The sequence below is a fragment of the Loxodonta africana genome, chromosome 20 (genome assembly GCF_030014295.1).
Source record: "Loxodonta africana isolate mLoxAfr1 chromosome 20, mLoxAfr1.hap2, whole genome shotgun sequence".
Lineage (NCBI taxonomy): Eukaryota > Metazoa > Chordata > Mammalia > Proboscidea > Elephantidae > Loxodonta > Loxodonta africana.
Window position 1 is genome coordinate 68,570,449 of NC_087361.1, and position 12,637 is coordinate 68,583,085.

A 12,637-nucleotide genomic window follows, 5' to 3' on the forward strand; every position below is an offset into this window, starting at 1 on the left:
TATTTTAGGTGAAAGAAGGACAACACACAGTACAGGGGAAGTCAGTACAAATGGACTAAAACAAAAGCTAAGAAGTTTCCTGAATACAACAAACACTTCGAGAGACAGAGTAGCAGGGGCAAGGGTCTGGGGACCATGGTTTCATGGGACACCTAGGTCAATTGGCATAACAAAATTTATTAAGAAAACGTTCCTCATTCCACTTCGGTGAGTGGCATCTGGAGTCTTAAAAGCTAGCAAGCTGCCATCTAAGATGCATCAATTGGTCCCAACTCACCTGGAGCAAAGAAGAATGAAGACCACCAAAGACACCAGGAAAATATGAGCCCAAGAGACAGAAAGGGCCACATAAACCAGAGACTCCATCAGCCTGGCACTGGAAGAAGTAGATGGTGCCTGGCTACCAGCTATGACTGTCCCGACAGGGCACACAACAGAGAGCAGAAGAAAAGTGGGGTGCAGAACTCAAATTCTAGTAAAAAGACCAGACTTGTCTGACTGGGACTGGAGGGATCCCAGAGAACATGGTCCCCAGACTCTCTGTTAGCTCAAAACTAAAACCATTCCGGAGGCCAACTCTTCAGACAAAGATTAGACTGGACTATAAGACATAAAATGATACTGGAGAGGAGTGTGCTTCTTAGTTTAAGTAGACACATGAGACTAAGTGGGCAGCGCCTGTCCAGAGGTGAGATGAGAAGGCAGAGGGGGACAGGAGTTGGTTGAATGGACATGGGAAAGACAGGGTGGAGAGGAGTGTGCTGTCACATTATAGGGAGAGCAACTGGGGCCACATAACAATGTGTCTTTAAGTTTTTGTATGAGAAATTAACTTGAATTGTAAGCTTTCACTTAAAGCACAATTAAAAAAAAAATTCCTCTGCCTTGTCACAGAATACCAAATAATGGTATTTGCTAAACTAATAGCAATTTGTCCTAATAATACAGCCTCCAACAAAAGCCGGTCCTTGCACCACCCTCTGCACTGGCATTCTGACAGTAATTTGGATGGTAATACGCTTAGTCAAAACATACTTGGGGAGAGGTGGAGTGACATGGAAGGGGCAAAAAATAATGCTTCACTAGTGGCATGTGCCCTTCTCTTCCCTTAGGGAAGGTGGATTTTACATGGGGAGACTTTCAGGAGACAGTTGGTTTTTTGTTCTTGTTTCGAGAGTATACCTTCCGGGGCAGGGATTGAAGTCTATTTACAAAGGTGGCTGTCCCCATACCCCTTGCAGTGGAGATGATTCTGACTCCCAGTGTCCCTACAGGACAGAGTAGAACTGCCCCATAGTGTCCCTACAGGACAGAGTAGAACTACCTCATAGGACTTCCAAGGTTGTAATGTTTACGGAAGGAGACTGCCACATCTTTCTCCCCAGGAGAGCAGCTGGTGGGTTCCAACCACAGACCTTTTGTTTAGCAGCCGAGTGCTTAACCAGTGTGCCACCAGGGCTCCATAAACTGATCCCATAGGGATCCAGAACTCTGCCTCTGAGAGATTAAGGCATCCAGCAAATGTTCATGGATTTAAATTGAAATATCTGAGTTATCCTCAGACTTGAAAGAGTCTGGAGCCAGGCCTCCCCCCCGCCCCCGCCAACAAAAGGATCATTTTTTAAAAATTGAATTTAACAAACATTTACATAGCCCTTACTGTAGGCCAGAGGCTATCCTAAAGGCCCTTCCTATATCAACTCATCTAATCCTAATAACCCTATTAAAAAAATATAAGGTAGGTACAATTACTTCCCATTTTACAGATGAGAAAATTGAGGCATAGAGAGGTACCTGGGATTGGAACTGAGACATCTTGTGGCCCCAGAGCTCACGCTCCTAAGCACTAGGCTCATGCCTCTCTTTCTTTGAAATAATAATGTCCAGTACTGGGACTTTAATGCCCCAGAAGTGAGTCTCAAGGTATAGAATGGAAAAGAACTGTGGAAATGGGGGATTAAATTATTATTTGATTATGAGCCTGCCTCTTGACTCCAGCAGCGTGGTTCGGCCCCTGAGGGGTAGCATAGAAGCCAGGCGGAGGGCTTGTAGCGTTAAGGTCAAATTTTTTGAACCTATGGAATTTCCCTCCAATTCAGAAGCAGCCCCTTAGTGACGAATCTGCTGTGTATATAACTGGTTCCGTTCTTAATGGAGTTTATAGATGATCAAGGCGGGCGAAATGAAACATAACTAAACTAATACTCGGCGATGCTGAACCCTATATAAATCTTCTTTTCTAGTTGTCCCAAGATGCGACGTAAGACGAATCTGCAACTCTGGAGTGGAAGCCAGGGGGCGGGCTGAGCAGCGACCATTTTTGTTTTGCGGCCGTGCGCTCTCAAAGCATCTTGACTTACAGGACCCCCACGGAGGAGGCGGAGCTGCCCGGGAAGGGGCGTGGCCAGAGAGACGTGATGATTCAAATTGACTAACGAGCTGGGCGCATCTGGCAGGAACCGCCAATGAGCGGGAGGGTTGGGGCGGAGCGCACAAGCCCTACTGGGTTTGGTTGCACGGTGGCTTTGGCGCATTTTCGGCTGGTTTGATTCATCCATTTTGAAGAGACGGGGGAGCGGGGGGCTCGTCTGATCAAGGGGCCCTGAAAGAAAGAGCGGCGGAGTTTGAGAAACCAGCAGCTCGGGGTTCAACGGCAGCCGTCTCATCGGCCGAAGTTCCGGGGGGGTGGGGCGCCGAGCGCGCGGGGTGGGGGGGGTCCTGGTCTTTGGCTTCTCGACTCGGTCCTGTTTCGACAGCGAACATGTCTCGGCCTGTCAGGTCAGTGCGGAGTCCGAGGCCTGGAGAGGGTGGGAGGGGGTTGGGGGCGAGAGGTGAAGGAGTAGAGGACAGAAGCCTAGAGTAGGCCCTCTTCGGTGCCACGCGCGGCCTCCACCCTTTCGGGGCCCGCGCGCGCCCTTGAGCGTGGGGGGCCTTGCGGGCGCGCGGGGCTGCGCGGGGGTGGCGGCCGCGCGCCCATGCGCGCTACCCCCGCCCTGCCGCAGGGCTCCGGGCTGCTCTGCTGCCTCCCCCACCCGCCGCACTGGGGCGGGCGGGGGTGTTCCCGAACTGCCAGCGGCCGGCGGGGGAGGGGTGTGAAGTCAGCGCCCCCAACCAGGCCCCACCTCCTCGGGGCCGGCCCCTTGGAGCCCGCGGCGGAGACTGTTGGACTGGTGCTCAGCGCCCAGCCCAAGTGGGGAAGGGCAGAGGCGTCCATCCTGCCGCTTCTCCCCTCGCCTTGCGTGGGGGTGGGGGGCACTCGGTCTCGGCGCTCGGGCGGACAGGGGTGTTCCACGTGAAGGGGGGGCGGCGCGGCCACACGCCCGCTGTCGTCCTCCTGGGTCGACGTAGGGCCCCGCCTTTCGGATAGGGCCGGCCGTGGGCGGGACGCGTTCTTTTCCCCGCGGGCAAAAGTAGGAGTTCGGGACTGGGCCCGGGAGGACAGTGGGCCGCTGCCTCTCCCCCAGCTCGTAGTTTTGAGAGATGTAACTCCAAAGTTCGCCCATTCCCTCCGACTCGAAATACCCTTCTTCGGGGACATGTCATTACCCTGGGAGGTGCGGGTTAACAAACCCAAACAGCGCGACCCAAATCCCGTGGGGTTCTCCTTCCCGTTACCCCTCTCCTCTCACCGGCCTACACGTGTCGGGATGTATCGTAGCCATCTCTTTCCCTCGAATAACTTTAATAAGAGAGGGTCTAGGGTCAGTTACCCTCAGACTTGATTCACGGAACGTTGACAAGTTTACCGTTCCACAGCGGAAGGTGGAATCGCCCTTTGCCATCCTCCTGGCCATTGTATGGAATGTGCCATTTATGGAGGGGTGTCGTTGAGTCCAATCTGTCGGAGCCTGTAAAACGGAGAGCTGTTGCAAATACATAGTAGTTCCTTGACCCTTTAAATATAAGAAAGTGGCCACTTTCCGTACTGTTTTCTAGGTGATTAGGTAGAGAGAGAGGTTTAAAACGTTTTAACAGTTGTAGCTTCCCCTTCTTCCTTCCCAGCTTGGTGGGAAACGGAAGTATCTTGACTTAGAGCTCTAGACCGAGGTTGGGGACCTGGAAGGGGTTTTGGTGCACCGGATTCTGTCCCATGACTAGATCATCGTCTCCAGCTGGTGGTGGTGTGTCGCTGCGTACTCCTGCTCTCGGGGTGGGGGCGGGAGCGGGAGCGGGAGCTGACTACCTGACTGCCTTTCTGCCTTCCATGTCAACCTCCATTTCTTTGGTAACACCACTGGCACCCTGAAAGTTGTGCTGGCTTTTGACAAGGGGTCTGAAAAGCCATTTTCATATTACAGTATGCGTACTTTTTTTTGCATATAAATTGATCAGTGTATGCCATTAACTCATGTAAAATATTTTCTTTAAGATCAGGTCAAATAGACAATTATTATAATAAAGGTCTGTCTCCTTGTGAGTACTGTGTGGTGAAATCGGGTGAATATTTTTCTGTACCTCTTAAACTTCAGTTCACTAAGTTTTGATGACTGCCTGTTTTATTGTAGTGAAGATCTTGTATTCATCTGCCTGGATTTGTGTTCCCACATTTAGATGTTGGAACTTTTTTTTTTTACTAAAAACAATTTTTTTACTCAAAAACTTGAATTTTAACATGGGGGTAAATATATTAAACACATTCTAACAGTTTTGGGGGGGGCATTGAGATTTCTGCAAAACTTTTTTGCTTAATATGTTTGTTCTAAGTAATTTTAACCTTGTTTGTCTCTGAGGAGTGAAATTAATATATGGACTTTTTTGATCACTTTCAAATTAATATTTTTCAAAACAACTTCTGATTATCCATATTTTAGTGATAAAATCTCTTGATGTAACTTTCTTGAAGAAATCTTTAATATATTCATGAGCCATAATAAACAAAGCAGAAATTAAACTTGAGTTCGGTGGTTTGTTAAATTTTAAATAAAATGTTGTCTTAGGGAAATGTTTGTCAGAGTGTAATTGAAGAATCTGAGTACCCTAGAGCATTTAACAAAAAATTAATGATGACATTGATCTGATTCCAGAATGATCAGCCTTACTTAAAAAAAAAAAGCACACAGAAAATATCTGTCCTTAAAACTCACGGCCAGGTTGATTCCCACTCCTAGTGCCCCTGTAGGTGAGAGTAGAACTGTCCCACAGGGTTTCTAAGGAGCTGCTGGTGGATTCAAACTTCTGACCTTTCAGTTAACAGCCTGAGCCCTTAATCACGGGGCCACCAGGGGTCCATTTCTGTCCTATATAATAATTTTGTGATTTTTCTGGTTTACATTTTTACTGTATTATATGTTAACCTAAGCATTTAAAGAGCAATTAGAAATGTAATAATGGTGCCTTGACACCAGTTTACCAATGAAGCCAGTGATGGATTGGTCAGCTATAGCCCATTTTTCTAAGACACAGGTCTAGCTCATTGTATTTAAGTAGCTTTGCTCTTGTAAGATTGCTACTTATTGTTTATAATGAGAGTTCAGATATTTTAGGCCTTGGATTCAGATTATAATATAAAATCTCACAGTCTTGAAGCTAGAATGAAATTTATGCCAACTCATTTTACCAGGGACCTAACTGGGACTGGAGAGGTGAAGTGCCCTGCATCACATGCTAGTGGAACCTAGATTTCTTAATTCCCAGTCCAGCTGGGTCCCCTCCCCCCATCCCTGTAATAATCACTATCTTCTGCCTGAAGAATGTTGATGCTGGTTAAAGAATATAGCTTGTGGCACTTTTAACTTTTTCATGACTTATCCTTGAGAGGAAGGATGGAAAATGCTGTTACTTCCTTGTAAATGATGAGAAAGAGAGCTCAGAGATTTACTGACTTGCCCAGACTAGAAACCAGTTTTCTTGAAATTCAGCTTAAAATACACATATTCTCCTTCCTTATTGAAAGTGATCCAAGTCACTGTTTGCCCCTGTCTTTGTCAGTTTACTCGATTTCTTCTTTTGCTTAATGCTTAAGGTTGTAAGGGGCTTTAACATGGGTGTGAAAGCATAGGCTCTTACAGGTTTATATCATTTTTTTACTTTTATTTTGTCATGTTTATAAATTACATTGAAAATGAACAGCTTTCCTAAAATTCCAGATTGCTTTCTTTTCAAAGGGAATTTTGTTTGGGATGTGTCTGGGTTCTAAAAATTAATACTCTTTCTTACCAGAAAATTAGTTTCATGAAGCCCTTATTTAAAAGGGAAACCTGAAAATGCAAGGTGAACCAAAAAGACCTAAACATGTTGCAGTCCAGTCTATTCCAACTCCTAGTGACCCTATAGGACACAGTAGAACTGCCCCCACAGAGTTTTTGAGGAGCAGCTGGTAGATTTGAACTGCCAACCTTTTGGTTAGCAGCCAGACTCTTAAGCACTGTGCCACGAGGGTTTGAAAATACAGGGTAGCTTGGAATTTATGATACCAAGTATGCACAGAAAGACAGTCAAGGTTTTAGCCCCCAGATTTAACATAGTATGGATTCTTAGAGGCTGACGGAAAGAGTCACATTTTAGCATCCTAGTAAATGCAGGTGAGCCTGGTTCCTTATAGCTCTTACTCTTCACTGCTTTCCCAGGTGTGTGTGTCAGAGGGAGAGAAGAAAAGTATGCTTTTATTAACCTTGAATCTGTACATTTTATTATTGCATGTCACCTTCCTCCAAAAAACATAATTCCTGCTGTAGACTTTACCTTCAAAGACATATCAGTGTCTACAAGAACACTAATTCAGTATTTTCCAACATTTGTGTATTTAATTAAACTGAAAATTATGATAATATTTAAAATGCCTAATTTCTGTGCTGGTTTTTAGAGTGTTTATTGAGAAAAAATGCATAGTCGGGCACTCTGCCAGAGGCTTTCACTTTACCTTGTTTTAGCCTCGCTACAACCTCGATGTATGTATTTCATTTTTTAGCCCCGTGTAACAGATGACAAAAAGGTTAAAGAATACACTCCTCAGAGTCATAATGGCAGAGACAAGATGGGAACCCAAATCTTCTGAATACAAAGCTAACATTCTTTCCATGATACCACTCTTTCCTTCCTAATATTTGGCATGAAGTTGGTCACATGTTTTTTATTTAATCTTTTTTTTTTTTTTCCCAGTGGTGAGTACATAGGTTTTTGGCTCTATATAGAAAATACTTCAGGGAAAGCATCGCCAAAATGTTTTAAATATAAGCAGTTGTGTTCAACTCGGTATTTAATGTAATTTTCAGAGGTTTTTTTTTTAAATAAAATTATTGAAGAGCTAGAAAGAACTTCAGAGATTTATTTAATTCCTCCAATTCACAGTGATGATTTTGAAGCCCAGTGAATTGAAGTGTGGAGGTAGTAATAGCAAAGCGAATTTAGACTTTCAAGAGTTTTGTTCATTCTTTCTAATAGATTTACATTTATTGTATTGATGCTACGCAGAATGTGTTAGGCCCATAATCCCTAGTCTGAAACCCTGGGGCCTATCTGTGTTTGGAAATTCAGAATTTTTCAGAAAAATTTAAGAGGATTTGGGGTACATACACTTAACATACCATCACAAGTAAATTTAGAGGAACACTAGAATCAAACTGTAGTGAACTCACAAATGATCACAATAAATAAAGGTTGTAATAAGCCTCACATGGTTCAGGTAAGTCAGGTTTTACTACAGTATCAGTTATGAAAAAGTTTTTGGTTTTCAGGACTTTTTGGATTCCTAAATTCGGATCAGGGATTGTGAACCTTTAACAGTAAATACTCCTTTCTCAGCCTTCAGGTTTAGAAATCACTCCAAACTTGTTAGAGCTATTACTGAGCAGGTCTCACGTGCCAGATATTCTGCCAGATACTTTATACATATTACTTCAAAAACTTGCAGCAAGTCTTCAAGCAAAGTTTGTATTACCGTTTGACGGGTGAGGCAGCTGAGGCTTAAATTAAGTAACTGGCCCAAGTTTACCTAACTGTTCCAGAGTCTGGCCAACCCAAAGCCTGCGTGATCTTTTTTGTGTGACTTACAGCTGCAGGGTGTTACTCTTGGGGTGATAGCACACTTTGTCTTTGGAAGGGGTTACAGTTCGTAATAGGACTTTTGTGAAGATTATTTCAAAAGTAAAGTGAACTTCAGGGAGGAAGGTGGAGAACTGAATAATTTTTTGGAAGAAATAGAATATGGGAATGAAGGGATTAAAGGAGGATATACCTGAATGGAGAGGAAAAAACAGTGAAGGTGGTTACTATGAGGTTTTTGGGGAAAGGTAATATGGATGTTAGGTATATTGTTTTAACTTTATAAAATCTGTAATGCAAGGGCATTGTCCCCTGACTAAAATGAATGAATGGATATCCAAAGCCTCCTAAAGGACAATACAAGAGAATTACAGGCTCATTTCACATAAAATTATGGTTGGCACAGTGCCAAACAGGATGTTAGGTAGCTGAACCCAGTGTGTATTAAAAATATGTCGTGATCAAGTAGGGTTTATCCCAGGAACAAAAAAAAAAAACCTATCACTGTAATTCATATTAAAAGATTAAAAGAGAAAATCATGGCATTTAAAAAAGTTCAACTATTATTAAACTCATTAAATAGTACATTAGGATTAGAAGGAAATTAAAATTGATTTCACTTGACAAAGGTTATGAACTAAGTGTTTGAATTTTTGGTGTGGTATCATTAGCAATAACAAAACTCCTGGGAGGTGGTAGCATGGCACAGCAAAAACCCTGAGAACCAAAACTTAGGTTCCTGCCTAACAATTGGAGATGTTGAACTGTTAGAATAATAGCACCTTGTGTTTATAAATCACAGGTTTCTCCCAGCTCTAATAATAGTACTGTTTATTATGAAGGAGAAAACCACTTTCAAATAAAGTTTAGTGCTTTGTTTTTGATCACTTTTCCCAAAAAATGTAAAATAGGCCAGAATACGGTGCAATTCCATGACACCATCTGCATTATAGACTCTAAATGGTTTCCCTCTGGAGTTGTGCAATTTACAGTTTGCATGGCCAGGTGGGTTGTTTTGGAAACTTTGGCTGCTTAAATTAAATACCATAAAGTTAGTGTACTGTGAATAGGTACTTCTATTTGCATGTAAAAAAAATTCTTAGCTGTAAAGATGGAAATAAATGTGACATGTTATTACTCCAGGTTCAGAAGTAGCTTCTTGGCATCTTGAGTTGTTGAGACTAGAGACAGCACCTAGGAGATGCCCATGTTGTGCACAATAGGAACAAATCTTTAAGTGTAGGACCACTTTGGTCAAACTGAGGCATCCCTTTGTTTTGTTCTGAATAGTGTATTACTATCTAGGTCTCCAGGTGGCACAAAAAGTTTGCTCTCCGCTACTAACCAAAAGGTTGGCAATTCAAATCTACCCAGTGATATCACAGAAGAAAGGCCTGGCAACCTACTTCCATAAGATTAACCTGATGCTGTCGAGTCGATGCCGACTCATAGCGACCCCATAGGGCAGAGTAGAACTGCCCCATAGAGTTTCCAAGGAGCACCTGGTGGATTTGAACTGCTGACCTTTTGCTAAACAGCTGTAGCACTTAACCACTGTACCACCAGGGTTTCCTCCAAAAGATAACCAAAAAAAACCAAACCCACTGCCATCAAGTTGATTCCGACTCATAGTGACCCCATAAGGCAGAGTACAACAGCCCCATAGAGTTTCCAAGGAGCACCTGGCGGATTTGAACTGCCAACCTCTTGGTTAGCAGCCTTAGCACTTAACCACTATGCCACCAGGGTTTGCTCCATAAGATCACAGCCGCTGAAAACCCTATGGAGTGTACTTGCACTCTGAAACACTTGGGGCACCCCTGAGTGGGAATCCACTTGGTAGCAACAGGTTTGTTTTGGTTTATCTAGATCTAGTGAGTGGAACCTATTGTTAACAGAATTGTATTGCCGTATTTTAAAATAAAACCCAAAATGCCAAGCCTGGTTCCCTCGAGTCGATTCCGACTTGTGGTGACCTCCTGTGTTACAGAGCAGAACCGCTCCATAGGGTTGTCTTGGCTGTAAACTGTGGAAGCAGATCGTTAGGCCTTTATTTCCTGGCAGGCAGCGTGGGCTCAAACCGCCAACCTTTAGGTTAGTATTGAAGCGCACACCATTGGCGCCACCTAGGGGCCTTATTTTTAAATAACTGCTATTGAAATAGCCATGGGAAACCCTGGTGGCGTAGTGGTTAAGTGCTACGGCTGCTAACCAAGAGGTCCGCAGTAAAAATCCACTAGGCGCTCTTTGGAAACTCTATGGGGCAGTTCTGCTTTGTCCTACAGGATTGCTATGAGTCAGAATCGACTGGACGGCAGTAGGTTTTGGTAAATAGCCACGTGACTCAGTGTCTTGAGTCTAAAATGTTACCATATTCCTGTTTTGAAATTGTCAGTCTTTGAAATACTTTACGTGAAGGAACCGCAGGCTGTCCAAGAGTGTTTCATCTGGATGTTGGGTATTTTTAATTGGATGTGATAACCTGAAACAGATCTGCCTGTTCAGCAAGGTCATCTTCAAAGCGTTTTCCTTCCCGTTGCCTTTGGTTGAAGTGCAGTATCCTTCATCTGTCAAGACCAGATTGCCCAGAAGACGAACTTATTGAGAAAGTAAAAGTCTGCCCTGCTATGCTTTAGGAATGAATAACAGGCACAGATAAAGACAGCTATCTTTATTTCAAGGACGGGCTGCATCTGTAGAGAGCCATAACAACCAAACACCCTTTGAGTGACTACTGATTTCTTACTGCTTCTCTAAAATCAGAGACTGTCATAAACATTGCTGTTTGAAATTATATCAGTAAAAATGAAATGTTGGACTTTTTTCGGGAAGATCTAACTCGTTTTGACACATAACTAGCCTTAATTTACCATTCAGGTGCAAAGCCTCAGATTAGAGGTTGCTGGGCCCAACGTTTCACACCAAACTTAACTCTTTTCCGTAGAACCGTAAGTCTGTTTCACAGTCCAGGCCTGATGCTGATGCCTTTTACATACAATCCTACTTTGCTTTGAGCCTATCAAGACATGACTTCATTTGATTTTCACTTAAACCATACCCTTCCCAAAACCTGCAGTCTCGTTTATTATGTATAACTTGTCAGTGAGCCTGTCAGACTGGAGGTTATCCTTAGTGATTGGGTTAAGACAATTTGGAAGCTTTGCAATGAGGTTTCTGAGACCCCCTTTGGAAACCGTGGTGGCATGGTGGTTAAGAGCTATGGCTGCTAACCAAAAGGCCGGCAGGTCAAATCCACCAGGCACTACTTGGAAACTCTATGGGGCAGTTCTACTCTGTCCTGTAGGGTTTGCTGTGAGTCGGAATCAACTCAACAGCAGTGTGTTTGGTTTGATTTTTGGTTTAGTCTCACCCACTTGAGGCCTCTCCCCATTTGCATATGTTGTGAAGAATCTAACCTAGCACACTTGGTATCTTAGTATACTCACTAAAATTTGTATTAAATTTTAAATATTTGAAAGGAAGTATTTTCTTATCTGGAGAGAATGTGGTGAAACTGAATATAACATTTGTAAATTGTAAAATAGTGAGTCGGGAATAAGCAGTACCATATGAGAGTTAAAATTTATTCATTTGGACATAACATTAGCAAGTTAATATTTAGTAAGGGATTGTAACAGCTGTCTAGTAAACAGATTTCCCTGGCTCATTCAGAAATCCTTTACCCTTCCCTTTTCTGCAAATAGAAACTTATTTTTTCTTTTTTACATTTTTGTTTCTTGTGACCTTGTTTTCTAATTCATACTTTAAATGTAAATAATAGAATGATATAAAATATATTCAAGGCAGTACCTATCTTAGGTACAAGGAACTTGAAGCTCAAGATAACTGAAGCAATTGTAAGAAATTACGTACCCTGAATTTAGTTTAGGGTATGTGGTTGGGAGGGCTTGGGTTGGAAAATTGGCTTTACCACTTAATGGCTTGTGACCTCCGGTTCTTGGGACTTCAGAGGGTCGCTATGAGTTGAAACAGAATCAGTGGCAACAAGTTTAGGTGTTTTTTTGTTTGTTTTGTTTTTTTATCCTAGCCTTGATGAACTAACATTCTTACATCCAGACAAAATTTGGCACATGAGATTTCATAACGGTAATCTTTGAGGAATAGAAGAGTGAGGAGAGGTAAATGTCCCAAATTTTTAAAGAGGAGGAACTAGCTGTATACAGAAATGGCATCAGTTCTGTAGAAAGGTTGGATTTGTGAATACTTAGGAAGGTTTGAGAGGTGGCATCAATAGTAACGTGTGGAGGTATATGGTAGGGTGGGCTTGGGTTGGAAAGTCAGTTTTGCCACTTAATGGCAGTAGTAGAAAGTTATTTAACCTTTCTGAGCATTAGTTACCTTATAAAATTAAAATGTTAATTAGCTCACTTTATGAAATTATTGTGAGAATTAAATGAGAATTTAGGTAAAGTATCTGGCATGTGGAAGCTGCTGTTATAATTATTATTTTTTTTTAAGTTGCCATCAAGTCAATTCTGACTCATAGCAACCCTATGGGAAAGAGTAGAACTGCTCCATACGGCTTCCAAGGAGCGTCTGATGGATTCGAACTGCTGACCTTTTGGTTATCAGCCATAGCTCTTAACCACTATGTCACCAGATTTCTGTAATTATCATAAACATTAACAAAAGGATG

The 12,637-nt window shown here is 42.9% G+C and overlaps 1 protein-coding gene across 1 annotated transcript in view; it reads left to right on the forward strand.

Moving 5' to 3' along the window:
* Positions 1-2,674: 2,674 nt before the first annotated feature.
* The window catches only part of NUCKS1 (nuclear casein kinase and cyclin dependent kinase substrate 1), a 30,400-nt gene continuing 20,437 nt past the window's right edge, over positions 2,675-12,637 (forward strand). The window contains exon 1 of the mRNA XM_064273299.1: positions 2,675-2,778. Within this exon, the coding sequence (XP_064129369.1) occupies positions 2,762-2,778 (17 nt within the window). The 5' untranslated portion in view covers positions 2,675-2,761. The remainder of the gene's footprint in view (positions 2,779-12,637) is intronic.